General features: G+C 55.0%; 7 protein-coding genes across 7 annotated transcripts; 5 read left to right on the forward strand and 2 right to left on the reverse strand.

Moving 5' to 3' along the window:
* The first annotated feature begins 444 nt into the window (after positions 1 to 444).
* Positions 445 to 3700, forward strand: CDEST_08525 (Putative Thioredoxin domain-containing protein). Its single transcript, XM_062924684.1, has 3 exons — positions 445 to 1026; positions 1079 to 2789; positions 2845 to 3700. Exons 1-3 carry the CDS (start codon positions 827 to 829, stop codon positions 3190 to 3192), a joined length of 2259 nt encoding a protein of 752 aa, XP_062780735.1. The 5' UTR covers positions 445 to 826; the 3' UTR covers positions 3193 to 3700.
* A 226-nt stretch (positions 3701 to 3926) lies between these two features.
* Positions 3927 to 7087, reverse strand: CDEST_08526 (Putative phospholipase D/Transphosphatidylase; the record flags this gene model as incomplete). The annotated part of the gene is made up of 10 exons (XM_062924685.1): positions 3927 to 5228; positions 5298 to 5400; positions 5475 to 5759; positions 5818 to 5917; positions 5973 to 6092; positions 6150 to 6173; positions 6223 to 6493; positions 6566 to 6576; positions 6639 to 6812; positions 6871 to 7087. The coding sequence occupies 10 exons, from the start codon at positions 7085 to 7087 to the stop codon at positions 3927 to 3929; spliced, it is 2607 nt and encodes an 868-aa protein (XP_062780736.1).
* Positions 7088 to 8207: 1120 nt separating this feature from the next.
* CDEST_08527 (Putative GNAT domain, acyl-CoA N-acyltransferase) lies at positions 8208 to 9771 on the forward strand. Its single transcript, XM_062924686.1, has 3 exons — positions 8208 to 8424; positions 8532 to 9313; positions 9391 to 9771. Exons 2-3 carry the CDS (start codon positions 8897 to 8899, stop codon positions 9541 to 9543), a joined length of 570 nt encoding a protein of 189 aa, XP_062780737.1. The 5' UTR covers positions 8208 to 8424; positions 8532 to 8896; the 3' UTR covers positions 9544 to 9771.
* Positions 9772 to 10280: 509 nt separating this feature from the next.
* Positions 10281 to 11110, forward strand: CDEST_08528 (Putative carbonic anhydrase). Its single transcript, XM_062924687.1, has 3 exons — positions 10281 to 10510; positions 10573 to 10724; positions 10790 to 11110. The coding sequence occupies exons 1-3, from the start codon at positions 10331 to 10333 to the stop codon at positions 10968 to 10970; spliced, it is 513 nt and encodes a 170-aa protein (XP_062780738.1). The 5' UTR covers positions 10281 to 10330; the 3' UTR covers positions 10971 to 11110.
* Positions 11111 to 11555: 445 nt separating this feature from the next.
* On the forward strand, positions 11556 to 18062 carry CDEST_08529 (Putative ribosomal protein uS5 domain 2-type superfamily). Its single transcript, XM_062924688.1, has 3 exons — positions 11556 to 11954; positions 12425 to 16009; positions 16066 to 18062. The coding sequence occupies exons 1-3, from the start codon at positions 11895 to 11897 to the stop codon at positions 17758 to 17760; spliced, it is 5340 nt and encodes a 1779-aa protein (XP_062780739.1). The 5' UTR covers positions 11556 to 11894; the 3' UTR covers positions 17761 to 18062.
* Positions 18063 to 18296: 234 nt separating this feature from the next.
* CDEST_08530 (uncharacterized protein) lies at positions 18297 to 20702 on the reverse strand. Its single transcript, XM_062924689.1, has 5 exons — positions 20114 to 20702; positions 19921 to 19953; positions 19673 to 19834; positions 19311 to 19612; positions 18297 to 19241 (listed from the first exon to the last, which is right to left on the reverse strand). The coding sequence occupies exons 1-5, from the start codon at positions 20187 to 20189 to the stop codon at positions 18795 to 18797; spliced, it is 1020 nt and encodes a 339-aa protein (XP_062780740.1). The 5' UTR covers positions 20190 to 20702; the 3' UTR covers positions 18297 to 18794.
* A 1012-nt stretch (positions 20703 to 21714) lies between these two features.
* CDEST_08531 (uncharacterized protein) lies at positions 21715 to 23319 on the forward strand. Its single transcript, XM_062924690.1, has one exon. The coding sequence runs from the start codon at positions 23033 to 23035 to the stop codon at positions 23315 to 23317; it is 285 nt and encodes a 94-aa protein (XP_062780741.1). The 5' UTR covers positions 21715 to 23032; the 3' UTR covers positions 23318 to 23319.
* The last annotated feature ends 1 nt before the right edge of the window (position 23320 follows it).

A 23320-nucleotide genomic window follows, 5' to 3' on the forward strand; every position in this document is an offset into this window, starting at 1 on the left:
GACGATCTGAGATGGATAAGTGATTGGCGACTCTTACTATTCTTATCTCGCTAGATCATTTGGGTGGCGCTAGATTGTAAGATTGAAGTTTGCCGAGCTTTGAGTGGTGGGATGGAGGGACGAGTGGGGCATCTGAAAGAACAGGCGGGCAGCTGGCACGCCATGCTCCCGCATCCTCCCACACGTGCTCCGCTTCCCATAGGCGTGCCAGCAGGTACTGTTACGAACCGGGCTCGCGCGGCATCAGTGTTTGCCTCATTCTTCAGGCATCCAAGCCTTCCTTGTCCTGCCAGCTAAACTGCGCCAACGGCTGGACCTGACTGACCCTTGACCATGCTACAGAATCCTGACACACCTTTCTCCTGACCTTTGACTGTCCTTTTTTGCCTGCCTGCCTGCCTGCATGCTTGCCTACCAGTCCTGCCGCGCTCACTTCGTTGGTCCCTTTATGCTTGGCTTTCCCCCTTTGCAAAAGTACTATCGCCATCCTTTTTTCTCCCTCTTTCGACGCCGCTGGACGATTTCGGGGGGCTTTGACACAAACGAAGGAAAGGAACAGTAGCTTCTTTCTCGACTCTTCTTACCCTCCATGTCTCCGGCGATCTAATAGGTTTTACCCACCTCAAACCCTTTCGCAACCCCTTGACGAACTTGCCGCGATCCACACCCTATCTGACGCTGCACCTCTGATTGCGGCTTGACGATTGCTCTTCGTAGCGCCCCTTCAATCGACTGCGCCCACCTGTCACTACTGATCTGTTTGGCGACCTCCACTATCCTCTCCTCACCAGTCACTGCGCCTACGAGGTGCAGCCTCATCATCACAATGAGGTTATCGCCTATGTTCCTTTTGCTGGGCTCGACCCTACTTTCCGGGGCGCAAGCAGCAGCAGTAGCAGACGAGAAGGATGACCAAGCAAACACCTTCTTCAACTCCATGAAGGTGCCGCCGATGCTCGAGTTGACACCGGACACCTACGACAAGGAGGTGAAGGCCCATCAGTTCATGCTTGTCAAGCACTACAGGTACATCTCCCTGCTTCCTTCCTTCCACGCGCTGTTGCTGATAATGATGCAGCCCTTACTGCCCGCATTGCATAGATTATGCGCCGATATACCAGACCCTGTACGAGTTCTACTACACCTCCAAGCCTGAGTCCAAGGAAGACAAATCGTTTACCGACTTTTACGATTTCCGCTTCGCCACGGTGAACTGCGTGGCCTACTACGATCTCTGCGCATCCCACAATGTCGCATCGTATCCAACTACCATTCTCTACAAGAATGGCGAGCTGGCCGAGTTGATCAAGGGCGTCAAGGAAATCGACCAACTCAGCCCCATCATCGAGAAGCAGCTGGAAGCGGCCAAGCCCGGAACCAGGCCCCGCAACATCGAGCTACCCGAGGAGGGCGACAAGTACTCCCCCGACAAGGCACCCGGCAAGTCCGACGACTCCAAGAAGCCAGCGGACGACAAGGCCGACGCCCCAAAGGATGCCAAGAACGATGCTAAGGCCGATGCGAAGACTGACGCGAAGACGCCGCCCAAAGAAGAGACCAAAGCCCCCCCGAAAGCCCCCCCTGCGAAGGGTGATACGAAGCCTGTCGATAAGACCGATGCGAAGACTGAGGCGAAGACCGGTACTAATGCCGAAAAGGCCGACGCAAAAGCCAGTACCACCGAGAAGGCTGTTGCTACTCCTACCAAGTCCGTGGTGAAGAAGCCTACCGTTACTCCCAACAAGGACGGCATCTCTATGCCTCTTACCGCCGAGAAGTTCCAATCCTTGGTGACCATGACCCAGGAGCCCTGGTTCGTCAAGTTTTACGCGCCGTGGTGTCACCACTGCCAGGCCATGGCACCTAACTGGCAGCAACTAGCCAAGGAGATGAAGGGTCGGCTGAATGTCGGCGAAGTGAACTGCGACGTGGAGACCAGACTTTGTAAGGATGTCCGCCTCCGCGGCTACCCTACCATCCTCTTCTTCAAGGGCGGTGAGCGGGTCGAATACGAAGGTTTGAGAGGCCTCGGCGACTTCGTCCATTACGCCGAGAAGGCGATCGACATTAGTGAGGGGGTTCAGGATGTGGACGCCGAGTCGCTGGCAGCCCTTGAGGAGAAGGAAGAGGTCATCTTCATATATTTCTACGACCACGCTACCACCAGTGAGGACTTCATGGCTCTCGAGCGTATCCCCCTCAGTCTCATCGGCAAGGCGAAACTTGTCAAGACGAAGGACCCCGTTCTCTACGCTCGTTACAAGATCACGACTTGGCCTCGCTTGCTCGTGTCCAGGGAGGGTCGCCCCACGTATTACCAGCCGCTTACGCCCAAGGAGATGCGCGATGTTCACCAAGTTTTGAACTGGATGAAATCGGTCTGGCTGCCCATCATTCCCGAGATGACCGCCTCCAACGCGCGAGACATCATGGACGGCAAGATCGTCGTTCTCGGTATCATCAACAGGGAGGACCAAGAAGGCTTCCTCAGAGCCAAGCGCGAATTGAAGAGTGCCGCCAACGAGTGGATGGACAAGCAAATCACCCTCTTCCAGCATGAACGACAAGAACTGCGGGATGCCAAACAACTCCGCATTGATGAGGCTGAAGACCGCGGCGACCAACGCGCTCTGCGCGCAGCCAAGGCCACTCGCATCAATATGGACAAGTCAGACAGGAAGCAGGTTGCCTTTGCCTGGGTCGATAGCGTCTTCTGGCAGAGGTGGATTCGCACCACATACGGCATTGACACCAAGGATGGAGATCGTGTTATCATCAACGACGAAGATGTAAGTCCATCCCGTGAAGGCGTGTTTTGGTTTGCAATACTAACCCCATCTATAGAACCGCCGATACTGGGATACGACCATCACTGGTAACAACATCCTTCTGTCCCGGACCTCGATTTTGGAGACCATTAACAAGGTCGTCACCTCGCCGCCCAAGATCAAGCCCAAGCTCACCATCTCGAGCTTCGAGAAGATCTTCTTCGACATGCGCGTAACCTTCGTCGAGCACCCCTACCTGACCTTGGGCTGCATCGTCGGCCTGGCATTTGGTGCCTTCTCATGGTTTCGCAGCCGCGCTCGCCGGGGCCGTGGTGGACACTTCCGCTTGGAGGAGTCCTGGGGCAACAAGGAACTGATGAAGGAGGGTCTGTTGGGCCCCAATGGCAACGGCAAGGTGGACTAGAAATCCGGCATGCATGGGCAGGTGTTGAAGAGGATGGAAGAGCAGAATCGTCCTGCGCATCATCATCTACGCAAATTGGACTAATGGAAAGCCAGTGAATGAGGCTACGATATTTGGGGACTTGATGTCAAAACGTTTGTGTTTGCGTGTGTGTCTTTCGTCTACGGGAAGTCGATGGGGAAAAAACAAACCTAAAGCATTGGGGTGACTACTCACGGAGTTGACGAGGGACGTATTTTCCCTCCCATGTTTCCTTCTCTCGGGTTCTTCAGTTTTTCTTTCTCTCCTTGGTGTGGAATCGGCCGAGTGGTCCAGAGAGGCCTGGCTATCTGTATAATACTTTTTTTGTTCTTGGCTGTAGTGGAGGATATGCGATGGTCTCCTTCACATGCCATTTGACAGATTATACATTGTTCATTGTTCATTTGGTCGAGACTTCCCGGTCCGTCATTTGCGACGTTGACAAGCGGAGAGAGGAAAGTCACAGTGTGCGACGGGAATCTATATTTTACGAGCTAGGGCCTGAAATGACGATTTATTTCCTTTGATTGCTGATACAAGGCAAAAGAGATGCTCGATCCGAAACCAGAAAAGCCAGATCCTACCTGGGCGACGCAAAAACGGAGCTTGCCTTGTTTCTCTTATCCTGCTCTAGTCCAAAAGTCTTCACTGAGACGTATTCTCACTTGATGTTTCTCCCCCTCCCGCCCAGCTTATTTATATCCCTTATACGTCTACGTGTAAATTTCATCCGTGAAGCTGTTGAGAGACAGTCCCTCCTTGGCAATGTCATCGACATCGACGAGGAAGTCGAGGGGCATCTCGACGAGGTTGCCGCGCACGCGGTTGAGCCAGTCCTTGACCTCACCCACGCCGCCGGGGAACTCTTCGCGGACGACATGGCCGTACTCGACTTTGCCGCTCGTGTTACCCTGCTCCTTGGCTCCCGGGATAATGAAGTGCTTGCTGAAGAACTCATCGTAGTCCTTCCAGGTGCGGACGTGGTCGTTGGGCACGTTGTGGAAGACCTTGGAGAAGACCTCGGTGTTTGTGCGCGCCGTGCGCTCCCACAGGTCCCAGAAGCCGCGCGACATGGGGTCCCGCACGAGGCGGTCGGCGGGCGAATTCCAGTCGTAGGTGTTGGGACCCCGGTCGACCGACGTCCAGTTGTCGTTGGGCCGATCGCAGGGCTGGTCGGGGAGGAGGCCGAGGTGCTTGCGGAAGATCTGGCGGCGGAGCGAGGTGGCGAACTTAGAGGCCGTGAATGGGCGGCCCGCCATCTCGGACTCGACCGGGGTGGGGTCCTCGATGATGACGGCGATCTCAGAGTCGTGCGAGCCCAGCTGCGATCGGTCGTTAAGGTTAGCGGAGCCGCAGATGACAAGGCTGTCGTCGGCAATGAGGAGCTTGGAGTGAATGTAGAGCTCCTCGCTGACGAAGGCGTCCATCTCGGCCTCGGGCTCGCCGTGCCAGGGGACGCTGTGCAGGTCCGGCCCTGAGTCCATGTAGCACGCCGACACGGAATCCCAGGTCTGGTCCGAGACGCGGGAGGCGGCCTCCTGGTAGCGCTCGTACTGAGAGTTGCGCTCGCCCCACCGGGCGCCCGTGCCCTCACCACGGTCGCCGTAGCCCGCGCCGACGACGTCGTCGTGCTCGCGGCGGGCGTCCTCGTAGCGGACGCCAGAGCGCTGCTCGGCGGCAGCCATGGTGGAGGAGGTGTTGATGCGGTCGTAGTTGCGGAGATTGTAGAAGCGGATGTAGCGGCCCGGGTCCTCGATGCCACCCTCGGAGCGGAGCGTCTCGAGGATGGAATATCCGCCACGGGAGATGGAATTGTACTGGAACTCCATGATGGCGCGCGTGCCAAGGGCGTCGTCGGCCTTGAGATCGCCGGCGAAGGCGGGGACCGCGGGCATGGCGACGATGATTTTAAAGTCTTCACCGTCGCGATCGGCGCGGATGATGCGGTCCACCATGGCACGGCCGATCTTGTTGGTGACGGGGTGTTGCTCCTTGCTGGTGGCCGTGATGAAGAACTGCAGTTTCGGTTAACATGGGATGCTGGTTCAAGGGGGTACATGGAGGATATGAGTATGAAAACTTGCTTGATTCTCCATGTAGACAAAGTGGCGAGCCTTGGTGATGGCTTCGATGTAGGCGTTGGCGATGGAGTGCTCGGTGGCGTGGCCGGAAGACCACTTTGTACAGCTGTAACATCCACATCAGCAGACATTCCCTCTCCTTCTCAACCTCTCTTCCTTGAAAGGTGCAAGTTTCGTTACCTTCGAGTAAGTTGAATGTTGGCGGCGCGGTCGCCGTGGTCAACTCTGGAGAGCCTCCCGTCGTCATGGTCGTCGCTGACCATCAGCCGGCTCACGCCGCGGTTGATGCGTTCGGAAAGGTCGCCGAACAGATGACCACCACCGCCGCCGCCGCCGCCGAAAAAGCCGCTGCTCTCTGTTTGGTTCTCGGCGATTCTCCCGGCCTCAGAGTTACCATTGGCACCTCCCAAAGCCTGATACTTGCCGGGGTTCTTCTTGCCGTACTTCTCGCCATAGATGAAGTTCCTGTCTATGGTCAGTTAACTGTGTTTATGGGGACTAAACACGGGATGCCGGGACAGACCATCGGTCGACAAAGTGATCTGCCAAGTGTTGGACGATGGGTCCATTCAAGCAGAGACTGACGTCGGACCAGCCCATTCTGGAGCTCTTGGTGCGGTCAACTGGGGAACAATCAGCATTAATGACAATCGTGAATGTCAGGGGGGGGCAAAGTACGTTTGTTCTGCTCCCAGTTGTCGACGTCGGCAAAGTCGTAGACACGAGCGTTGTTGTAGTCTTGACCGGGGAAGATGACGGCGTCCAAGTTGCCGGGGTGGGCGTCGGCAATAGGGTGACCTGTCTCTCAGTTAACAACGAGAGGTAGTCAGGCATCGAGGGACGATGCCGACTCACTGTTGGTGTCCCATCTGCCGAAACCTGTTGTCCTGTTAGAGCATCTCACGAAATGTCCGAGATCGTGACTTACACATATCCAAACCTCCCATAAAGGCGATCTTTCCGTCAATCAGACAAAGCTTCTCGTGGTGGGCCCAGAACAGGGTGACACCGTCAGAAGCAGTGCCGTAGATGGCCTTGATAGCATCTCCGGAAGCCTTGGACAATGAGAAGGTGTTGAGGTTCATGTTGGAGAAGTTCTGGCGGAGCTCAGCCTGGAAATCGTAACCCGTCGGGACATGGTCAGGGTGCCGAAACACGCCGATGTTGGGATGAAGGCTTTCCAGGTAGGTCCTTGTGTGCTTGATGATGAAGTCAGTATGACTCGGGGGCACTAGGAGGGCACATCATCCATTTCATTGGGCTCGACTCACAGAAGACTTGACTATGACCGGTGGCTCGTCAGCTTCACCTATAAAAGGGGGCCCGGAGACGAGCAAGACTTACGTGTCAGGGCGGCCTCGACCTCCTTGTAGACAATAACGTTTACCTTGACACCCCTCTCGGCGGCGGCCTTGAGTAGGTTGTCAATACGGTAGCGCTCGTTCTGGGAGGGCGGACGGCGCAGATAGAGCTCCGGACTCAGCCACCAATCCAGGATGTAGATGCTTTCGCGTGCCTCTGCACGCACACACGGTCAGAGGTAGTCAAGTGGAGAGGTAACACCGAATGTGCTTACGCTCAATCGCCTCCGAGACGGCCCAGAAGTAGGAGCACCCGTCGACATACCACTTGGCGTTGCCGGTAGTCTGGGGGGCGAAGGACTGGTATCGGTTCTCGGCATGGTCGGCGGGATGGTGCTCGTGACACTGGTGGCCCATGTGGGTGTGGGCGTGACGCTCATCACCAAAGAGGGCATCGATGCCCCGCTCCACCTTGCGGAAGATCTGATCCATGGTGGCCGGGGAGCCGCTGCTGGACTGGATGGAATGAGTTTTTAAATGAGAGAATCCGAGAGAGGGCGGAAAGGAGACGGCGGCACAAAGGATGCGAGAGGCGCGTGGCTGTGTGAGTGTGAGTGTGAGAGCCCACGACGATGGAGTGTCGTTGACGCAAGCTTTGGAGGAGGAGGGGAACCGCGGAGCTTAGGTCAGGTAAAGGCTGCGATGAAACAGGGTCCAAAAAGCGTCGTCAGAGGGGTAATGCATGTGAATGCAGAGGTACTTTTCCCTCACCCAGGAGACACTCCATATTCAGCTGAGCTGGCTGCTGCCAGATGCGGTGAGGGAGCTGGAGGCGACACGACCTAGGCCAGATGAGTGGCCCGTGTGTTCGGGCTCCCGCAAGTGGACTGTGATGGCAGTGTCGTACCTAACCCGAGCCGTGAGAGCCTATCAAACGTTCAGAGGCCTGGGGGGAATTAGGTTTCAAGGGTTTGCAGTGGACAGGACTGTAGACTTTGAATGGGTACCCAAGTGGTTTGGTTCCAGGTAGAGCGGGGAGCACTATCAATTAACGGGGCAACGGAGGGACCTCCAGAGTGGGAAGACAGCAAAAAGCGAACACCACCAGCATTACCTGTAGTAGTACATCAATGCCAATAGCAAGCATATGGAACGTGGACTTTGCTACCTTTAGCATGTCGTCCATCGGACCCATTTGCAAGAGGTGTCAAATCTAGGGTTTAGAGTTGGTTTCCAGGATGAGGATGTGCTAAGGCAGCTCAGGCGCCTCACGTCTGCCAAGTACCTGAGGTATCTTGTCGGGAAGTCGAGTAGCTTGTTAGAAGTTAACGGATTAACAGAAGGCGAAGACGGAGACGCGGCTAGTTGCTGATATGCAAAACATCATCATCCCCTGCAGTGTATGCCCCTGTCCGTCGCAAGCTACCAACCGTCAACCAGGCGTGTAGTAGGGCCGACTTCCAGCGGCGGCATGCTGCAAGTGCCTTACGTGGTGGCTGTTACTGCCCATCAAATCCTGCTATGCCCACAGACGGAGGAGGGACACCCCTTGCGCCGGGAATTCCCTCGCAGCGCCACAGGCTTGCTTAGGCCAGTCCCACGGCGGAACGGCGCTAAATCAGCCTTAAAGACAATCAAACGATCCAAAAGAGCTTCTCCAGTTCTCCAGGCTGTCACGCACGCTGTTTCCCCCCCTCGGTCCCGGACGACTCCATCGAAATTCCCTCTGCAACTGAGACGCTCGCTACGCACTCACCCTCCAAGCTCGCAACGTCCGTCAAGCCCATCTTTCGAGACCTGCACACTCCTTTCTCCTTCTGAGACTATCTGTGAGTGTTCTTTACCTCAATTGACTCGTACGCGACGTCTCCTCCCCCATTCACAATCTCAGCTGCCGCAACGTTGGTTTATTTCACCTGCTCATTCTCGACGTTAGCTTTTGTCAAATTTCTCCTCCCTCCATTGAACTACACCATCAAGCGTCTCGACCTACAGCTGCTGGCTCAGTACAGACGCCGCCGCTCACTTGAGAGGCAATTTTGCTATATGTGTGGAATTGTCATATCTGAACTCCCTACAGCCCCTCATAATCTCGAGCACCTACGAGACAAAGGTCCAACATCCATCCCACTGGGGGCTACAGCGCGACCTCATTCTGTTCCTGCGTGGTCGATCTAGGCCTGTTGTGCAACTTCCAGGCCACAGGACTAGTTCACCGCAGCCTCCTCATCACGTCTCCTTTTTACACCAGCTGGTGCATCTAGGTGGGGAACCAAGGACGTAAAGGAAAAGATCGCTACAATGTCCTCAAGCTCAGGAACGCCATACATTTTCTCTCCAGCCGATCACAATCATCTGATCCCTTACCTCGCAGCACTGCATGCTGCGTGCATCAGCTCAGACCGAACCCTTGCGACCTTCTTACCGCCTCTGTCCCATGAAAAGCTGCTGGGCTGGTGGAAAGACTGCATAGCAGAGGTGACTGCTGGAACCCGGATAATGCTGATCCTTCTCAACGAATCCGAGCCGGGGACTAAGCCCAAGGGAACCGAGCTCATGGGCGTCGTCATGCTGTGGATGCCCTACTCGGAGACTGGTCCGTTCCGTGGCTTTGTCGAGAAGCTACTCATCAGCCCCAAGTTTCGTCAGCGAGGCGGTGCCAGGACCTTGATGAGTGCACTGGAGGGGGAAGCTGTTCGACGAGGACGAACACTACTGGTGAGAGCTGAACATCCCCTCGCATATGTGTGTTTGCGCGCGCGCGTGCAAGGTGTTGCTGACAAGAAACGAACTAGATGCTTGACACCGAAGCTGGCAGCCCGGCGGAAGATATTTACAGAAAGTTCGGGTATGTCGAGGTAGGCAGAATCCCCAACTACGGCATCAGTCCCGCCGTTCCGCGACAGCTTAAGGATGAGGTCTTTTTCTACAAGCAGCTTGCGGCCTAGGCAGGCAGATGATGTTCTTGCTCCGACGGCGTTTGAAAAGGGGTTTGCTCTAGACAGAGCGGCAGGAATGAGGCGACTCATAGCGTTTTTCTTAAGTCCGTCCTGGCGAAGACGGGGCTTGGAAATCAACAAACTAATGGTTTCTTCCTGATGCTCGTAAGAAGAACCTACCGGGGTCACACAGTGTTTCAACGTGACGGCGACGGGGTGAACTACTAAACGAACTCTGTGGGGCTTTCTGAGCAGCTCGGCGTCGGCTGTCCGGGATAATGCGAATCCGCTGATGCTTTAAAAACTCGCATATGATTGCATTTGACGACCTTTTAGGGAAGACGACGCAAGGAGGTCTTGGCCAAGACTTGGCTCAACCCATCGACAGCTTATCAACAACGCTGATCAGTGACACCATTAACCCCACCTTGAAGTTGAACGGGCGGCGCTGCCTCACCTTTCCCAGCCGGGACTACACCGTGCTTGGGAGTGCGGAGACGGCGAAGCTCGTTGGTTGAACGTTGCACTTCGCACACAAAGCCCGAAGCACGCAATACATCCACAATCAGGTACAACAGAATTCCTCAGAGCTTCAAGTGCTGCGCATGCGGCCCTATGTATCAGTTTGGGTGGGAGGGGCTGGGGGTAACTAGCCAGGGATCTCCCATTTCTGATTGTCGGGCATTCTGTGGTTCTCATCATTACCTCCCTAGCCTGTGATATATATATATATATACATACCTTACACCTCTTCTCATCTTTCTTCAATCAGTCCGATTGGAACATCTTGCTTATCATGTCCGATATCCAGAAAAACGTCGAGGCCGCCTCGGAAAACTACTCGTCTAGCTTCGACAAGGGACACCTGGCCCTGCCGCCCGCGAAGAAGTATCTTGTCCTCACTTGCATGGATGCCAGAATTGACCCGGCACGGGCGTTTGGCATCGAGTTGGGCGATGCGCATGTCATTCGCAATGTAGGGAGAACAAGATGCCTTGCTTGCGTGAAGGGTGTAGTGTCGCTTACCGGGAATTACAGGCCGGCGCTTCGGCCATTGACGGACTCCGCAGTATCGTCATCTCGCAGCAGCTCCTCGGCACGCACGAGATCGTCCTGGTCAAGCACACCGGCTGCGGCATGCTGACTTTCAAGAACGAGGACGCGTACGGCATCGTCGAGAAAAACTTGGGGTCAGTAGCACACGTGCGAACTGGGCACTTGTGAGATGGTTCGCTGACGTGCTTCTACAATGCAGTGCCGACGCCTCGTTGGAGGCCAAAAACCGGATCCCCGACTTCCTCCCCTTCCCCGCGCTGGAGGAGGCCGTCGAGAGGGACATTAACTTCATCAAGGCCTCCAAGCTGGTGCCTGATGGCGTAGCGCTGAGCGGTTGGGTTTATGAGGTCGAGACGGGCAAGACGAGGCGGGTTGTTTGAAGATCTACCATGAGAGCGGAAGCGGTGTGTGAGGCGGGTGGGCGCAGCAAGGCGTTTTGTGGTTGGTACTAGGAAGCATTGATAGAGTAGGTATATTTCCCTGTTAGGCGAGACGAAAAGATACCAAATGGTGTGAAGACGTTGTAGACCTCAAGTAATTCACTGGCACTTTGGAGACATCAGTTGTATCAATTGTTCAGTCAGTGGTAATATCGCCGAGTATCGGTGCTCTCGGATGCATCGCCTTGCAGTGCCTGCTTGCTTGTCGGCTTTGACAGGTGAAGCAATGTTTTGACCATACGTCGAGGTGCTTAAGGTTATGGGTCTGGCATCTCCCGCCCGTTTGGTTTGCTGCGGAATTTTGGTGACAGCGTGGCGCCTTGATTGGATGACGGGACAGACTGACATGGCTCTTCCCCACCCCGCCTTTTAGAATCAAGACCCTGGCTGCTGCTGCTGGCGCCACGCCGGGCGCGGGTGACAGGGCCTGAGGCAGTAAACAAAGGGGCCCAAACGCGGTCCAGTCAGGGAAGGCCAAAGAGTGTGTGTCTCTTGTCATTTTGTTTACCCCAGGGCCAAACATCAACATCCCACGGGTTGCTACCAACAACAAAACATCTTCTCCCCCAACCACACCAAGCGTTTACACGCGCACCGCCCGACGCGACCTTCACAATCCTCCTTTCAATGTAAAAGACCTTGATCGAGCTGGCACACTCGTTCCCCTTCACCATCTCTTTTTTCACACGATCGTTCGTGCCGATTGCGCGCCTGCACAGCCGTTTCGGAGCGAATCCTCTACTTGCATCCATTTCTTTTTCCACTCGATTTCCGACACCACTATCGAGTGTATCGGCCACCACTGTTATCCGCCTATACTCGCGGTCCTCCCTGCGCCTCGGGGAGCGCAAAACTGTGTACAAGATGGATTCCGATGTCGAATCCGTGTTTAGTTTGGGAGAGGAGTCCGACTTTGCGCCTGTGGTAAGTTTGCTTCCTCACTCCCCGGTCAATGGAAATTCCTGTCCTTTGGTGGGGTCTCGTCACTTCCTTCAGTCGCACCCTTCATTCTCGCCACAACGGGAGGAAGAGCTCCGGTCGCTCCCTCCTTCCGAAGGTGGATGGTGCCTGACCAGCCTGCGCACGACTATTCACCCTCGTACCCTCGATCTCGAAAGGCTTGTCTCGTCGCAAATCCGCCCGAAACGACTGACTGCCTTCGACCTCGGAGCTAGCACATAACCCTCACTCCCCTCAATCACACTTGCGCAGTCTATTCAACCCATATCCCCTCGGACAAACCTCGCTGTGCCTTGTTCCATGATCTTAAACATATCTTGCCCTTCACCATGTCTATGCTGCCACCCCCCAAACCACTGCCAAAGCAAGGCGCAGTCGCGCAGAGGCTGGCGATTCCGCAGACCAACACTCGACCAAATACTGATCCGTCGCAGAAGCCCAAGGCCAAGGCCGCCGCCGCCGTCAAGAAGGCGCCGGCGAAGAAACTGACGCAAACCACGCTGAAGACAAAGGCTGTGCCGAAGAAGCGGGCAAAGCCCGAGTCCGATGACGAGGATGGTGCCTCAACGTTCTCCAACACGCCCCCTAGCGCGAAGAAACTCAAGAAAGCCCCGGCTGCCAAAAAGTTCAGCGGGAACCCTCTCGCGGAAATTGAGAATGACAGTATGATGATCGACAACGACGACGAGCCCGCTTCGGGACCCAAGTCCAAGAAGACGGCCACCGATACCTACCAGAAACTCACCCAGCTTGAACACATCATCAAGCGTCCCGATACCTACATTGGATCGGTCGAGCCGACCGAGCAGCCCATGTGGGTTTTCAACAAGGAGACGAAGCTCATGGAGTACCGCAAGGTCACGTTCGTCCCCGGTCTGTACAAGATCTTTGACGAAATTCTCGTCAACGCCGCCGACAACAAGCAGCGAGATGCAACCATGACCTATATGAAGATCTCCGTCGACCGTGAGGCGGGAGAGATTACCGTTGAGAACAACGGTAAAGGTATCCCGGTCGAGATCCACGGCAAAGAGAAGATTTACATTCCCGAGATGATTTTTGGCCACCTCCTCACTGGTTCTAACTACGATGACGACGAGAAGAAGACCGTCGGTGGTCGTAACGGTTATGGTGCAAAGCTTTGCAACGTCTTCAGCGAGCAGTTCACCCTTGAATGCCAAGACTCCAACAACGGCAAGAGATACAAGCAAGTCTGGACCGACAACATGAGCAAGTGCGGCAAGGCGAAGATCACCAGCAGCAAGACTAGCGACTTTGTCAGGGTCACCTTCAAGCCTGACTTCAAACGGTTCAGCATGACCGGCATAGATGATGATCTTGAAGCTTTGATCTACCGTCGCGTCTACGATATGGCTGGCACTGTACGCGGCATCAAGGTGCACATGAACGGCACCCACATCAAGCTTGCCTTCAAGGGGTACTGTGAGATGTACGCTAAGGCTATCGCGAAGGAACGCGGTGCCGAGGAGGGCGTCGAGCCCAAGGTTGTAGTCGAGGTTGACAAGACCGACGCTCACCCCAGATGGGAGATTGCCTTCACAGTGTCGGACGGCTCGTTCCAGCAAGTGTCGTTTGTCAACTCCATTGCTACCACATCCGGTGGAACACACGTCAACTATATTGCCGACCAAATCACAGGCTCGCTGCTCAAGACCCTTGACAAGAAGAAGAAGGGCCACGCCCTCAAGCAGAACCATATTCGGAACCACATTTTCATCTTTGTGAACTGTCTTGTCAACAATCCCGCCTTCACTTCCCAAACCAAGGAGCAGATGACCACCAAGGTCAGCCAGTTTGGAAGCAAGTGCTCTTTGACTGAGGAATTCCTGAAGAAGATCGCCAAATCAGACGCCATCCAGAACATCATCGACTTCGCCGAGAAGAAGGCTGACAAGATGATGGCCAAGAGCGACGGCAACAAGCGATCTCGCATCAGCAACTCGAAACTAGTTGATGCTAACTTGGCCGGTACCCGCCACGGCCACGAATGTACTCTCATTCTCACCGAAGGTGACTCTGCCAAGAGTTTGGCTGTTGCCGGCCGTGCCATTCTCGATCCCGATCGCATCGGAGTCTTCCCCCTTCGTGGTAAGATGCTGAACGTCCGTGACGCTTCAATCGACCAGATCACAAAAAACCAGGAAATCCAGAACATCAAGCAGTTCCTTGGTCTGAAGCACAAGCAGACATACACCGATACGAAGAGTCTGCGGTATGGTCATTTGATGATCATGGCCGATCAGGATCACGACGGTTCTCACATCAAGGGTCTTCTCATCAACTTCCTGCAAGTTCAATACCCATCCTTGCTGCAAATACCCGACTTTTTCCGCGAGTTCATCACTCCCATCGTGAAGGTCTGGCAAGGGCCCAACCCGAAGAAGCCGGCTCGCCTTAAGTCGTTCTTCACTCAGCCTCAGTACGAGGAGTGGAAGGAACTCCACAAGAGCGAGCTGTCCAGGTGGCACTACAAGTACTTCAAGGGTCTGGGTACCAGTTCGAACGAAGATGCCCAAGTCTATTTCACCAACCTGGATGACCATCTCAAGGAGTTTGACACGATGAAGCCGGAAGAGGTCGAGCTCTTCGACCTGGCTTTCTCCAAGAAGAAGGCGGACGCCAGAAAGGAGTGGCTTGGCAACTTTGTGCCCGGTACATTTCTCGACCACTCGACCAAGTCCATCACCTACACGGACTTTGTCAACAGGGAGCTCATCCTCTTCTCCATGGCTGACAACATGCGATCCATCCCTTCCGTCGTCGACGGATTGAAACCTGGTCAGCGCAAGGTCATGTACGCCTGTTTCAAGAGAAATCTTGTCAAGGATCAGAAGGTCGTTGAATTGGCTGGTTACATCTCCGAGCAGACGTCCTACCACCACGGTGAAGCCTCTCTTCAGCAGACCATCATCGGTCTTGCGCAGAACTTTGTGGGCTCCAACAACATCAACTGCCTGGAGCCCTCCGGAAACTTCGGTTCTCGTCTTGCCGGTGGTTCGGATGCCGCCAGTCCTCGTTACATTCACACAAGACTGTCTCCTTTCGCGAGAAAGATCTTTTCTGCCCTCGACGAGCCCAACCTAGAGCCTCAGTACGAGGACGGAAAGAGAATCGAGCCCAAGGTCTACGCGCCAATCATTCCCATGATTCTCTGCAACGGTGCCGATGGTATTGGTACTGGTTGGAGCACTTCCATCCCCAACTATCACCCGATCGACATCGTCAATAACCTTAAGAGACGCATGGGCCGCCTCGACGAGTCGACCCCCGAGGATGCTGCGTTTCAGCCCATGATGCCCTGGTTCCGCGGTTGGAAGGGCACCCCTGAGCAGTCCGAGAAGGATCGCTACAAGTTCAATGGTATCTGCGAGCTCGACGAGAGAACCGGTGAAGTCATCGTTACCGAACTTCCCATTCGCATGTGGACAGACGATTTTAAGGCCAAACTTGAGGAGGTCATTAGTGGCGTCAAGGGCCCAGTCTGGATCAAGGACTACAAGGAGTTCAATGACCACAAGAACGTCCACTTTGTTATTCAGATGGATGACAAGCACTCCAAAGACGTCCTAGCCGATGGTCTCATGGAGCGGTTTAAACTCTCCAAGCAGGTTGCCACTTCAAACTTGGTCGCCTTTGACACTCGTGGCCAGATCCGCAAGTACGAGAAGGTCGAGGAAATCCTGGAAGAGTTTTACAACTACCGCTTGGACATGTACGCACAGCGCAAGAAGCACTGGCTTGGCGTATACCACTCGGACTACAGAAAACTCTCTGAGCAAGCTCGCTTCATCAGAGAGATCATCGATGGCAAGCTCATTGTGGCCAAGAAGAAGAAGCAGGTTCTCGTTGAAGAGCTTGCTAAACGCAAATACGAGGCTTTCCCTAAGAACAAGGACAAGAATGCCAAGAAAAAGTCCACCGACGAGGACATGGAGGGTAACGACGAGGACGAGGAGGATAATGACGAGCAGACTAACGGCTACGACTACCTCCTTTCCGTTGGTGCCCCTTTACTTGAAGTGTCATCCATCTATATACTAACCTTGTTGACTAGATGCCCATTTGGTCTCTGACTTACGAGCGTCTTGAAAGACTGCAGAGGCAGATCGATAACAAGAAGGCCGAACACGACGCCCTTCTCGCATTGAGTGAGAAGGATCTATGGACCCAAGATCTCGATGAATTCGTGGCCGAGTGGGAGAACCAGATGGCCCTGGACGCCGAAATTCAGACCAACATCCGCAGACTCGGCAGACGTGTGTCAAAGAAGATTGGTGCTGGCAAAGGCCGCAAGGCTAAGAAGGATGACGATGACTATGCGCCTGTAGAGAAGAAGCGTGCCGGCGCCAAGGCTAAGGCTGCTCCAAAGGTAGCAGAGAAGGCAGCTGAAAGATTTGTCGCCATGTTTGAGAAATCAAAGGTCAGGCCCAAGAAAGAAGAGGCCGAGTCCGACGCTTTCTCAGACGACGACTTTGCTGCCCTTGGTCGCAAAGGCACTGCTAAGCCGGCTGCTCCCAGCGAGACCCGCCCGAGAGCGGCGGCAACCAAGAAAAAGCCTATCTACACATTGAGCGAGTCCGACGACGACGACGAGGACTTCGCCGCCCTAGGCAAGAAGAGCACTTCTGTCCCCGTGGAGTCAGCGACCGAGGACAACTCCTCACAGAGTCAGAAACCTGTGGCGGCCAAGAAGCCTTCACCGCGGGCTGAGGAGTTGGACAGTGACGATGACTTTAAGAACCTGGAAGGCAAGAAGAGTTCTGGGGAGAAGCCCGTGACTAAGCCCGCCCCCAAAGCTGTTGTGAAGCCTGCGGCGGTTGAAACTGCAACCAAGGATAGCACTTCTCGTACGCAGCGGGCTGCTTCAGCGAAGAAGTTCGTCATCGACGAATCTTCTGAGCTGTCTGATGACCACTTCCAGAGCGTTGAGGAGAAGAGCGATTCCCCTGAGCCTGCACCCACGAAGCCCTCAGCTAACGGCAGGGGCCAACGAGCTGCTGCGTCCAAGAAGTCCAAGTATATTCTGGATGACGAGTCCGAGTCAGACATAAACGACAGTCAGATTGGCGACATTGGCGCTCTGGTCCGAGGCATCGGCGCGCCAAAGGCGGAGACGGAGAAGGGCCGACTTAGTTTGTTCGCCATGAACCGACCTGACAGACGCGACTCTACTCTGCCCAAGATGAAGACCAAAGCGTCGAGAAACTTTGATGACGATAGCGTCGATGACACCAACTACGAGATGCTTGCTCGATCATCTCCGCACAAGACTTTCACAAAAGGCGACGACATCGACAGCTTTCTGAGCGACGACGGTGCCCCGGCTGCCAAGCTCTCTAAAGCATCAACGTCAAAGGAGTCCAAGGGAGCACCCGCGGCTGCAGCACCTGCCAAGAAGGCTCGTGGCCGTCCTGCGGGAACGAAGAACAAGCCCAAAGACGCTGAAGCGGCACCCAAGCCAAAGCCCAAGGCGAAGGCTGCCCCCAAGCAACCCGCACTGTCTCCCGCAGCCAAGGCATACGCCGCCAAGAAGGCGACCAAGCGTATCCTGAGCGATGACGAGGACGACGATGTCGAGATGGAGGAGCCCGAGTCACCGCCTCGCCCGGCTGCAAGAAGCAGGCCTGGACGAGCGGCTGCGGCCAAGGCGAAGGCCAAGCCCACCTATGTCATCGACGACGACGACAGTGAGATGGCTGTTGACGAGCCAGAGAGCGAGGATCCATTCGACATGGATGAGAGTGATTGAGGGAAAATATTGAAAACGGCCAATGTACTGAGTCACTAGTGAGCGCGCCTAATGCGTTGTGTGTATATGGGATGGCAATTGCGAAGGCAGGGAGGGGTTTTATCATAGCGGGTGGTTCCATGAAAGGGCAGACACTACCGACTCTCGCCGCTTTCCTTTTTTTATCATTTTGCACTTGCTCTGCGGAAATTATTTGTTATTCTTCTTGCTCCGTCTGGGGTGGGCTTCGATGGCTTGTGGCTGACTGATATGCCTATGTGGTGTGAAATGAAGGGCGAGGAAAGAAGGCGTCCGTTGACCATGGATACACGTATCAATCCCTCAATGCTTTGCTTCCTGTGGCTTGTATGTTGTTCCTGGTGATCTGTCAATTCTCACAATGCAGTTTGTGTCGTGCGTGTAATCCGTTTGACCTCGATGGACAGGGAGCAGGCAGCAGGCACACAGCACCATGATCCGCCTCTCGACCGGGCGAGTTAGATCGGCAAACGAGCGAGCCCCTCAAGCATACGGAGGGAGCTACAAGGGTTTGTCGTGTCACGTTTGAGACGCACCGCAGCGCCTCACTGAATTAGTAAGTCACGTTGGGTTCATGAGTTTACTCGGGAGTGGGTTGATATCTCACGCACAAGGGGTGTACACGGTTTGGTGTGGAAATAACTCGTTACTCTGCGTCCCCTAGACAATCTGATGATCCCCCTTTCGCCAAAGCCGTGTGTGCCATGAAGAGAGAAGTAAAAAGCAAAAGCCAATACACTACATGCGTACACGATAATTCGTTCCATGTCCCTTGCCTCCGCTTGGAGACAGTTTCTGATATTATCCTTTTCGTTGCTGACTATGTGCAACTAAACTCCTTGCCAGAACCAACCCGCAAACCAGACCACGCCAGTAAAGTCGTAGAGAGAAAGGTGGTGTGTGTGATCTTGTTCGTGTTCGTCATGAGTCGTTCCGTTGTCGTCGTCAAGCGAGCGATATACAGTTGTATGTCTTACTCGCCTGTGTACGCTCAGAAAACCAATCGAACGAAACCTTTAGGAGGCAACCATAGGGGTCTTCTCCTCGGCGGCCGGGACAACCGGCTCGGACTGGAAGTCGGCCTTGGGAGGAGCAGGAAAGTCATCCTCCTCAACAGAGGGGCGGATATCGGCAGGAGTCTGGGTTTGGGGGGCCGGGGCGCGGGCAGCCTCAGGAGAAGCGGAACGGCGGCCGAGCAACTGCTGAGCCTTGGCGGTGTAGTCGCCCATGTACTGCTTGGTGATGTTGGTGGCCTCGGCAGTGTGCTTGCTGGCGACACTGCGGAACTGGCTTGTCTGCTGGCCAATCAGCTCGCCGGCGCGGTTGAGCTGGGCGTCGATAAGCTCCTGGTTGGAGGTGTACAGGAGGGGAACCATGAAAAGAGCAGTGGTGGCGATGAGAGAAAGGCCCCAGAAGGGAACGATCTTGACGAGGTAGTAGGCGATGAAGGCACCGATGAAGGCCTGCGATGAGCGATTGTGTCAGTCGGGATGATGTCAATAATTGTGGAGACCATCACGCGAGCAACTTACAGCAGCAGAAGCACCAACGTTCTCAGCAAAGACGATGCGCTGAGCCTCAATCACAAAGAAGTTGATGAGCTCGTGAACGTCTCCTATGGCGGCATCGAGCGTCTCTCTAGGGATGACGTAGTAGCGTCTGGGGCGAAGCTGGGAAGCGAGGCCGTTGTTGAGGACAAGCTTGCCGGCGAGCTCGGCAAGGACAGTGGTGCCGAGCACCATCCAGGTGAGCTTCAGGCTGTATCGCAGGACATCGAGATAACGGGCGGCGAAGATGAGGGTGACGATGGAGCTGTAGGCAATTGCCGAAGCACCTGTAGCTGGGTGTCAGTGGGGGTCGAGAATCAGAGAGGAGATAACGGGTCAACACGTACGAGGGTTGTTCCACGAGATAAGCTCGAAGAAGAAAGAATGGTAGTGAGTCAGGGGCTGGCCGGTGGCAGCAGGGTTGGAGGGCGTTCTGCGAGCGGCAGCAAGGTTACCGAGCTCGTCGGAAGTCTTTGCGGACTGGTCCTTGACACTCTGGGCGACGGGGCCTGGACGGAACGAGGACGGTCAGTATATGGTGATGCGCTACTTAGACGACATAGGAGAGTGGGCAAGAATATGAATAAAACCATACCGTTTGAAACCTGCTGGTAGGCAGCGGCAGCGTCTGGAAAAGGACTGTTAGATTGTGTACATCGCTGAAAGTGAGGATCAGAAGAGGTCGAAGCACTGTCGGCACAGGTTAGCAACGATGTTCCCGAGGGGAGCGAGATCTGGGACGCGGAAGTCGCGGCATCTACGGAAGGGGCAGCGACGACGTACCTTACTCTCCTTGGTTGCCTGGATGTAGGTGCTGCCGTTGGCCGATGGAGCGGAGGTGGGCGCGTCCGGGAAGTCAGACATTGCGAGAGATGGCAACGAAGATGTGTGTGTGTGTATGTGTGTGTGTGTGTATGTTGGTGTTGTGTTTGGAGGAAAGGAGAAAGGGTGGCGGTCGGGGAAGAGATGTCGTGTGATGGCGGGACTTCGTGGGAAAGCTACGGGCGTTTCAAGAAATCGAAGCTTGCGTGGGGTTGAGGTAGGTGTTTTGCTTGTTTGCGTCAAGTAGGAGGTAGCGAGTAGCTCTGGCAGAAGCTAGAGATGTGGGCAGTTCTTGAGATATAAAGGCGGAAAAGGTTGTAGGACGAGAGAAGGCCAGGTGTTTGGATTTTGTGACGATGATGTTCAGGTCTGGGAAGCTCAGGCAAAGAGGAGACACGAAACCTGAGAGGTGAGGAGGGTGTGTGTGGTGTGTTTGTGTGGGGGGCGGATTGGGTAGCAGCAGGCTGTGCGTGGAAAGCAAGGGAAAAAGGGAAGGGGAGAGAAAAATAAAAAGGACTTTGTGTGTGGTGGTGGTACTTGCTCTGTGTGCGCGAGTGGGAGTGGCTGCAGGAGCGGGAGTGCTGGGTGATGCAAATGAAGATCAGAAAGAAAGGAGCACCGCAGAGCCCACCGAGGGGGGGCCGTCCGTGCCAACGCCAGGCCGGGCCAGACCAGCAGACCGAGGACTTTGGTACCCAGGAGAGAGCAAAACATGACCTCCTAGTCCTCAGTCCCCCCGTCTGGAAAGAATCAGTGACGCTGTTGTCTCCCAAAACAGGACCTCCCAGCCAGTGAGGGCTCCACGTAGTATCCGGTGTGTGATGCCGCAATGCGACAATCTTCTTTGCTCCCTTTGATGTTTTGTTCTGTTTGGTTTTGGGTCCTTTCATTCTCCCGCTGTGGCCTCTATCTCTCCAACTTTGTCCAACCCCCACCACTATCTCTTCTCTCCTCTGCCTCATTTTAGCCGTTTCCTCACCCAAGTCACCCTTCGTTTCGTTCATCAGTTCAACAGACCCGGCCTACGTTCTGTTGGCCGTTGACCCATCCGTATGCACACGAATTTTGCTACTGCAAGCTGCAGCACGCACGCGCCAATGACTACCACGGTGGAGCAGACGCACGGCACGCACGCCGAACGCAAGAAGGAGATAGCGTACCTAGGTAAGGGATCCGTAGGTGGGTAGGTAAGGTAGGTAGTGTGCAAAACGAGATAGGGGCCCCTGTTCGGGCTGTGGCTAGTGCCCGTCCCAGCTTGTTTCCGAACCGATGACGCAAAAGCTATGCCACAGCAACCAATCGCACGGTACCTGTCGATTCCATTGAATGCCTCTGATGGGACGCCATCGCCTCGCCCAATGACGAGGTATCGTATCGGTCCAGCCAAGTCGCCCCCGTCCCCGTCTTTGGCGTCATCCCAGCGTAGCTATGTGTTATTCGTGGCGGCTGCCGACATGTGACGTCCTTTGCATCTCAGTTCCTCGATCTCTCACTTACTCTTTTGTGGCCCCCTTCTTTCCAACAGACGTGGCCCATTAGCCGAGTGCTGCTGCACCCCGAAATCAAAACAAAAATTAGACTCGAAATAAAAAACGGAGGCGGGAGGGGAATCAAAATCCTTTTTGTTCACCATCTCATCATAGACAGCCAGACGCGACAGGGGTGTGAGAAATCCGAGCGACCTGAAACCATGGCATTCACTGGTACCTATCCTACATGGCCGTTTTTCGTCCCCCCCCCCCCCCCCCTTTTGTGCCTCCCGCTTCAAACGGTAAACTTGCTCGTGTCCTCAAACTCATACTGTCCGATACGTCGGTGTCCAACAGCTGGTGCTTACTGGGTATCTACGTAGGCAGACGCCGCAGAGGACGTGGAAAGAAAGAAGCCTAGACCTAGCTTCTAAGTGAGCTACGCCACACGCCCGGCGCACACCTCGGCCTGTGGCCCGTCCACTCCCTCCCCTCTTCCTAAGCAACGGACGGCATCCAAGAAAGAAAAATAAAATCACGATGCCAGATACCCACCTGTACCGCCAAAAACACCAGCACGACAAGCGCTCCTTCTTTTCGATCTGTCAGGCTCTCAACAACACCGGCCCGGGAAGTCACTGGTAGGCTCTGACAGCTAACTGCCAGCGCATCATCTCCAGCCTTTTCAAAAACTCCCTCGTTACAATCTTCCACCAGCTAGTTAAACCGTTCGGTCGTCCGTTGCAATTGAGGGGGGGGGGGGGGGGGTCCAACAGCCATCAGACGAACCATGCCAGCGCGCCGTAACTGGCACCTTGTGCTCCTATCTGGCCAGCCTCCACCATGGCCTCATCCACGGCGGCGCCAAACGCCGTTGCAACCATCCGAGCGTCCGGCCCACACCCAAAAGAACGTCGCGGACCGGACGGAGGGCCCCCGGCGTTGCTCTGGGCTTGCTCTGTCCTCAACCCCGCGGGAGCACGTGCTCCATCCAATCTCGCTCCCTGACGGTTGTGTGTTATCTGTATACGGCACGGTACGAAGCACACGTGCTGAACGCCGCTTGCTTCTTTTCTTTTAACTAGAACGGGGGGGGGGGTATCGGAACGCCGTTGATCGCCAATGGGTCGACGTTTGACACTCTTGGGTGTCATCTGCCAGACTGCCATGCACACTCGCGTGCGCCTTGGCCGTCGGCCGTCGATGTGTGGCTTTCCTATTCCTTTTCCGTCCGTCCGTCCACTCATTGGGAAATCGTTCCCCGCCGTCAACTTCCATGTCAATTCTACACCTTAGCCAGCCCAGTATCGCGGCAACCACGCACAAAGCAAAGCACGGAAAAAGTAACTTCTTCTCCCCAGTTCTCGACGATACTAGAAAATATTTTCTTCCTCTCTCGAGAAATCCACTCCCGCCATGGCAACGGCTTTTCAGAACCAGCAACATCCCGGTCTCGCTCACGCGCGGGAGTGGACGCTCATGAAGGTTGGCGCCACTTTTTCTTTCCTTTCCGCCTTCCAACTTTCACATGCAAAAGGTATCCTATTATCTAGCTCCCCCCTGTCTGCCGCCCCTCTCGCTTTCACATTGCACCGCCACAAGGGAGTTTTGAGGGTCCAGGCACAGGGACACAGAGGCCAAGAGGACCGGCCCAAGGGGGTTAAGGCCATGCAAGTGGATGCGCCCCCAAAACTGCACTGAATG

This window comes from Colletotrichum destructivum, chromosome 5 (genome assembly GCF_034447905.1).
Source record: "Colletotrichum destructivum chromosome 5, complete sequence".
Classification (NCBI taxonomy): Eukaryota; Fungi; Ascomycota; class Sordariomycetes; order Glomerellales; family Glomerellaceae; genus Colletotrichum; species Colletotrichum destructivum.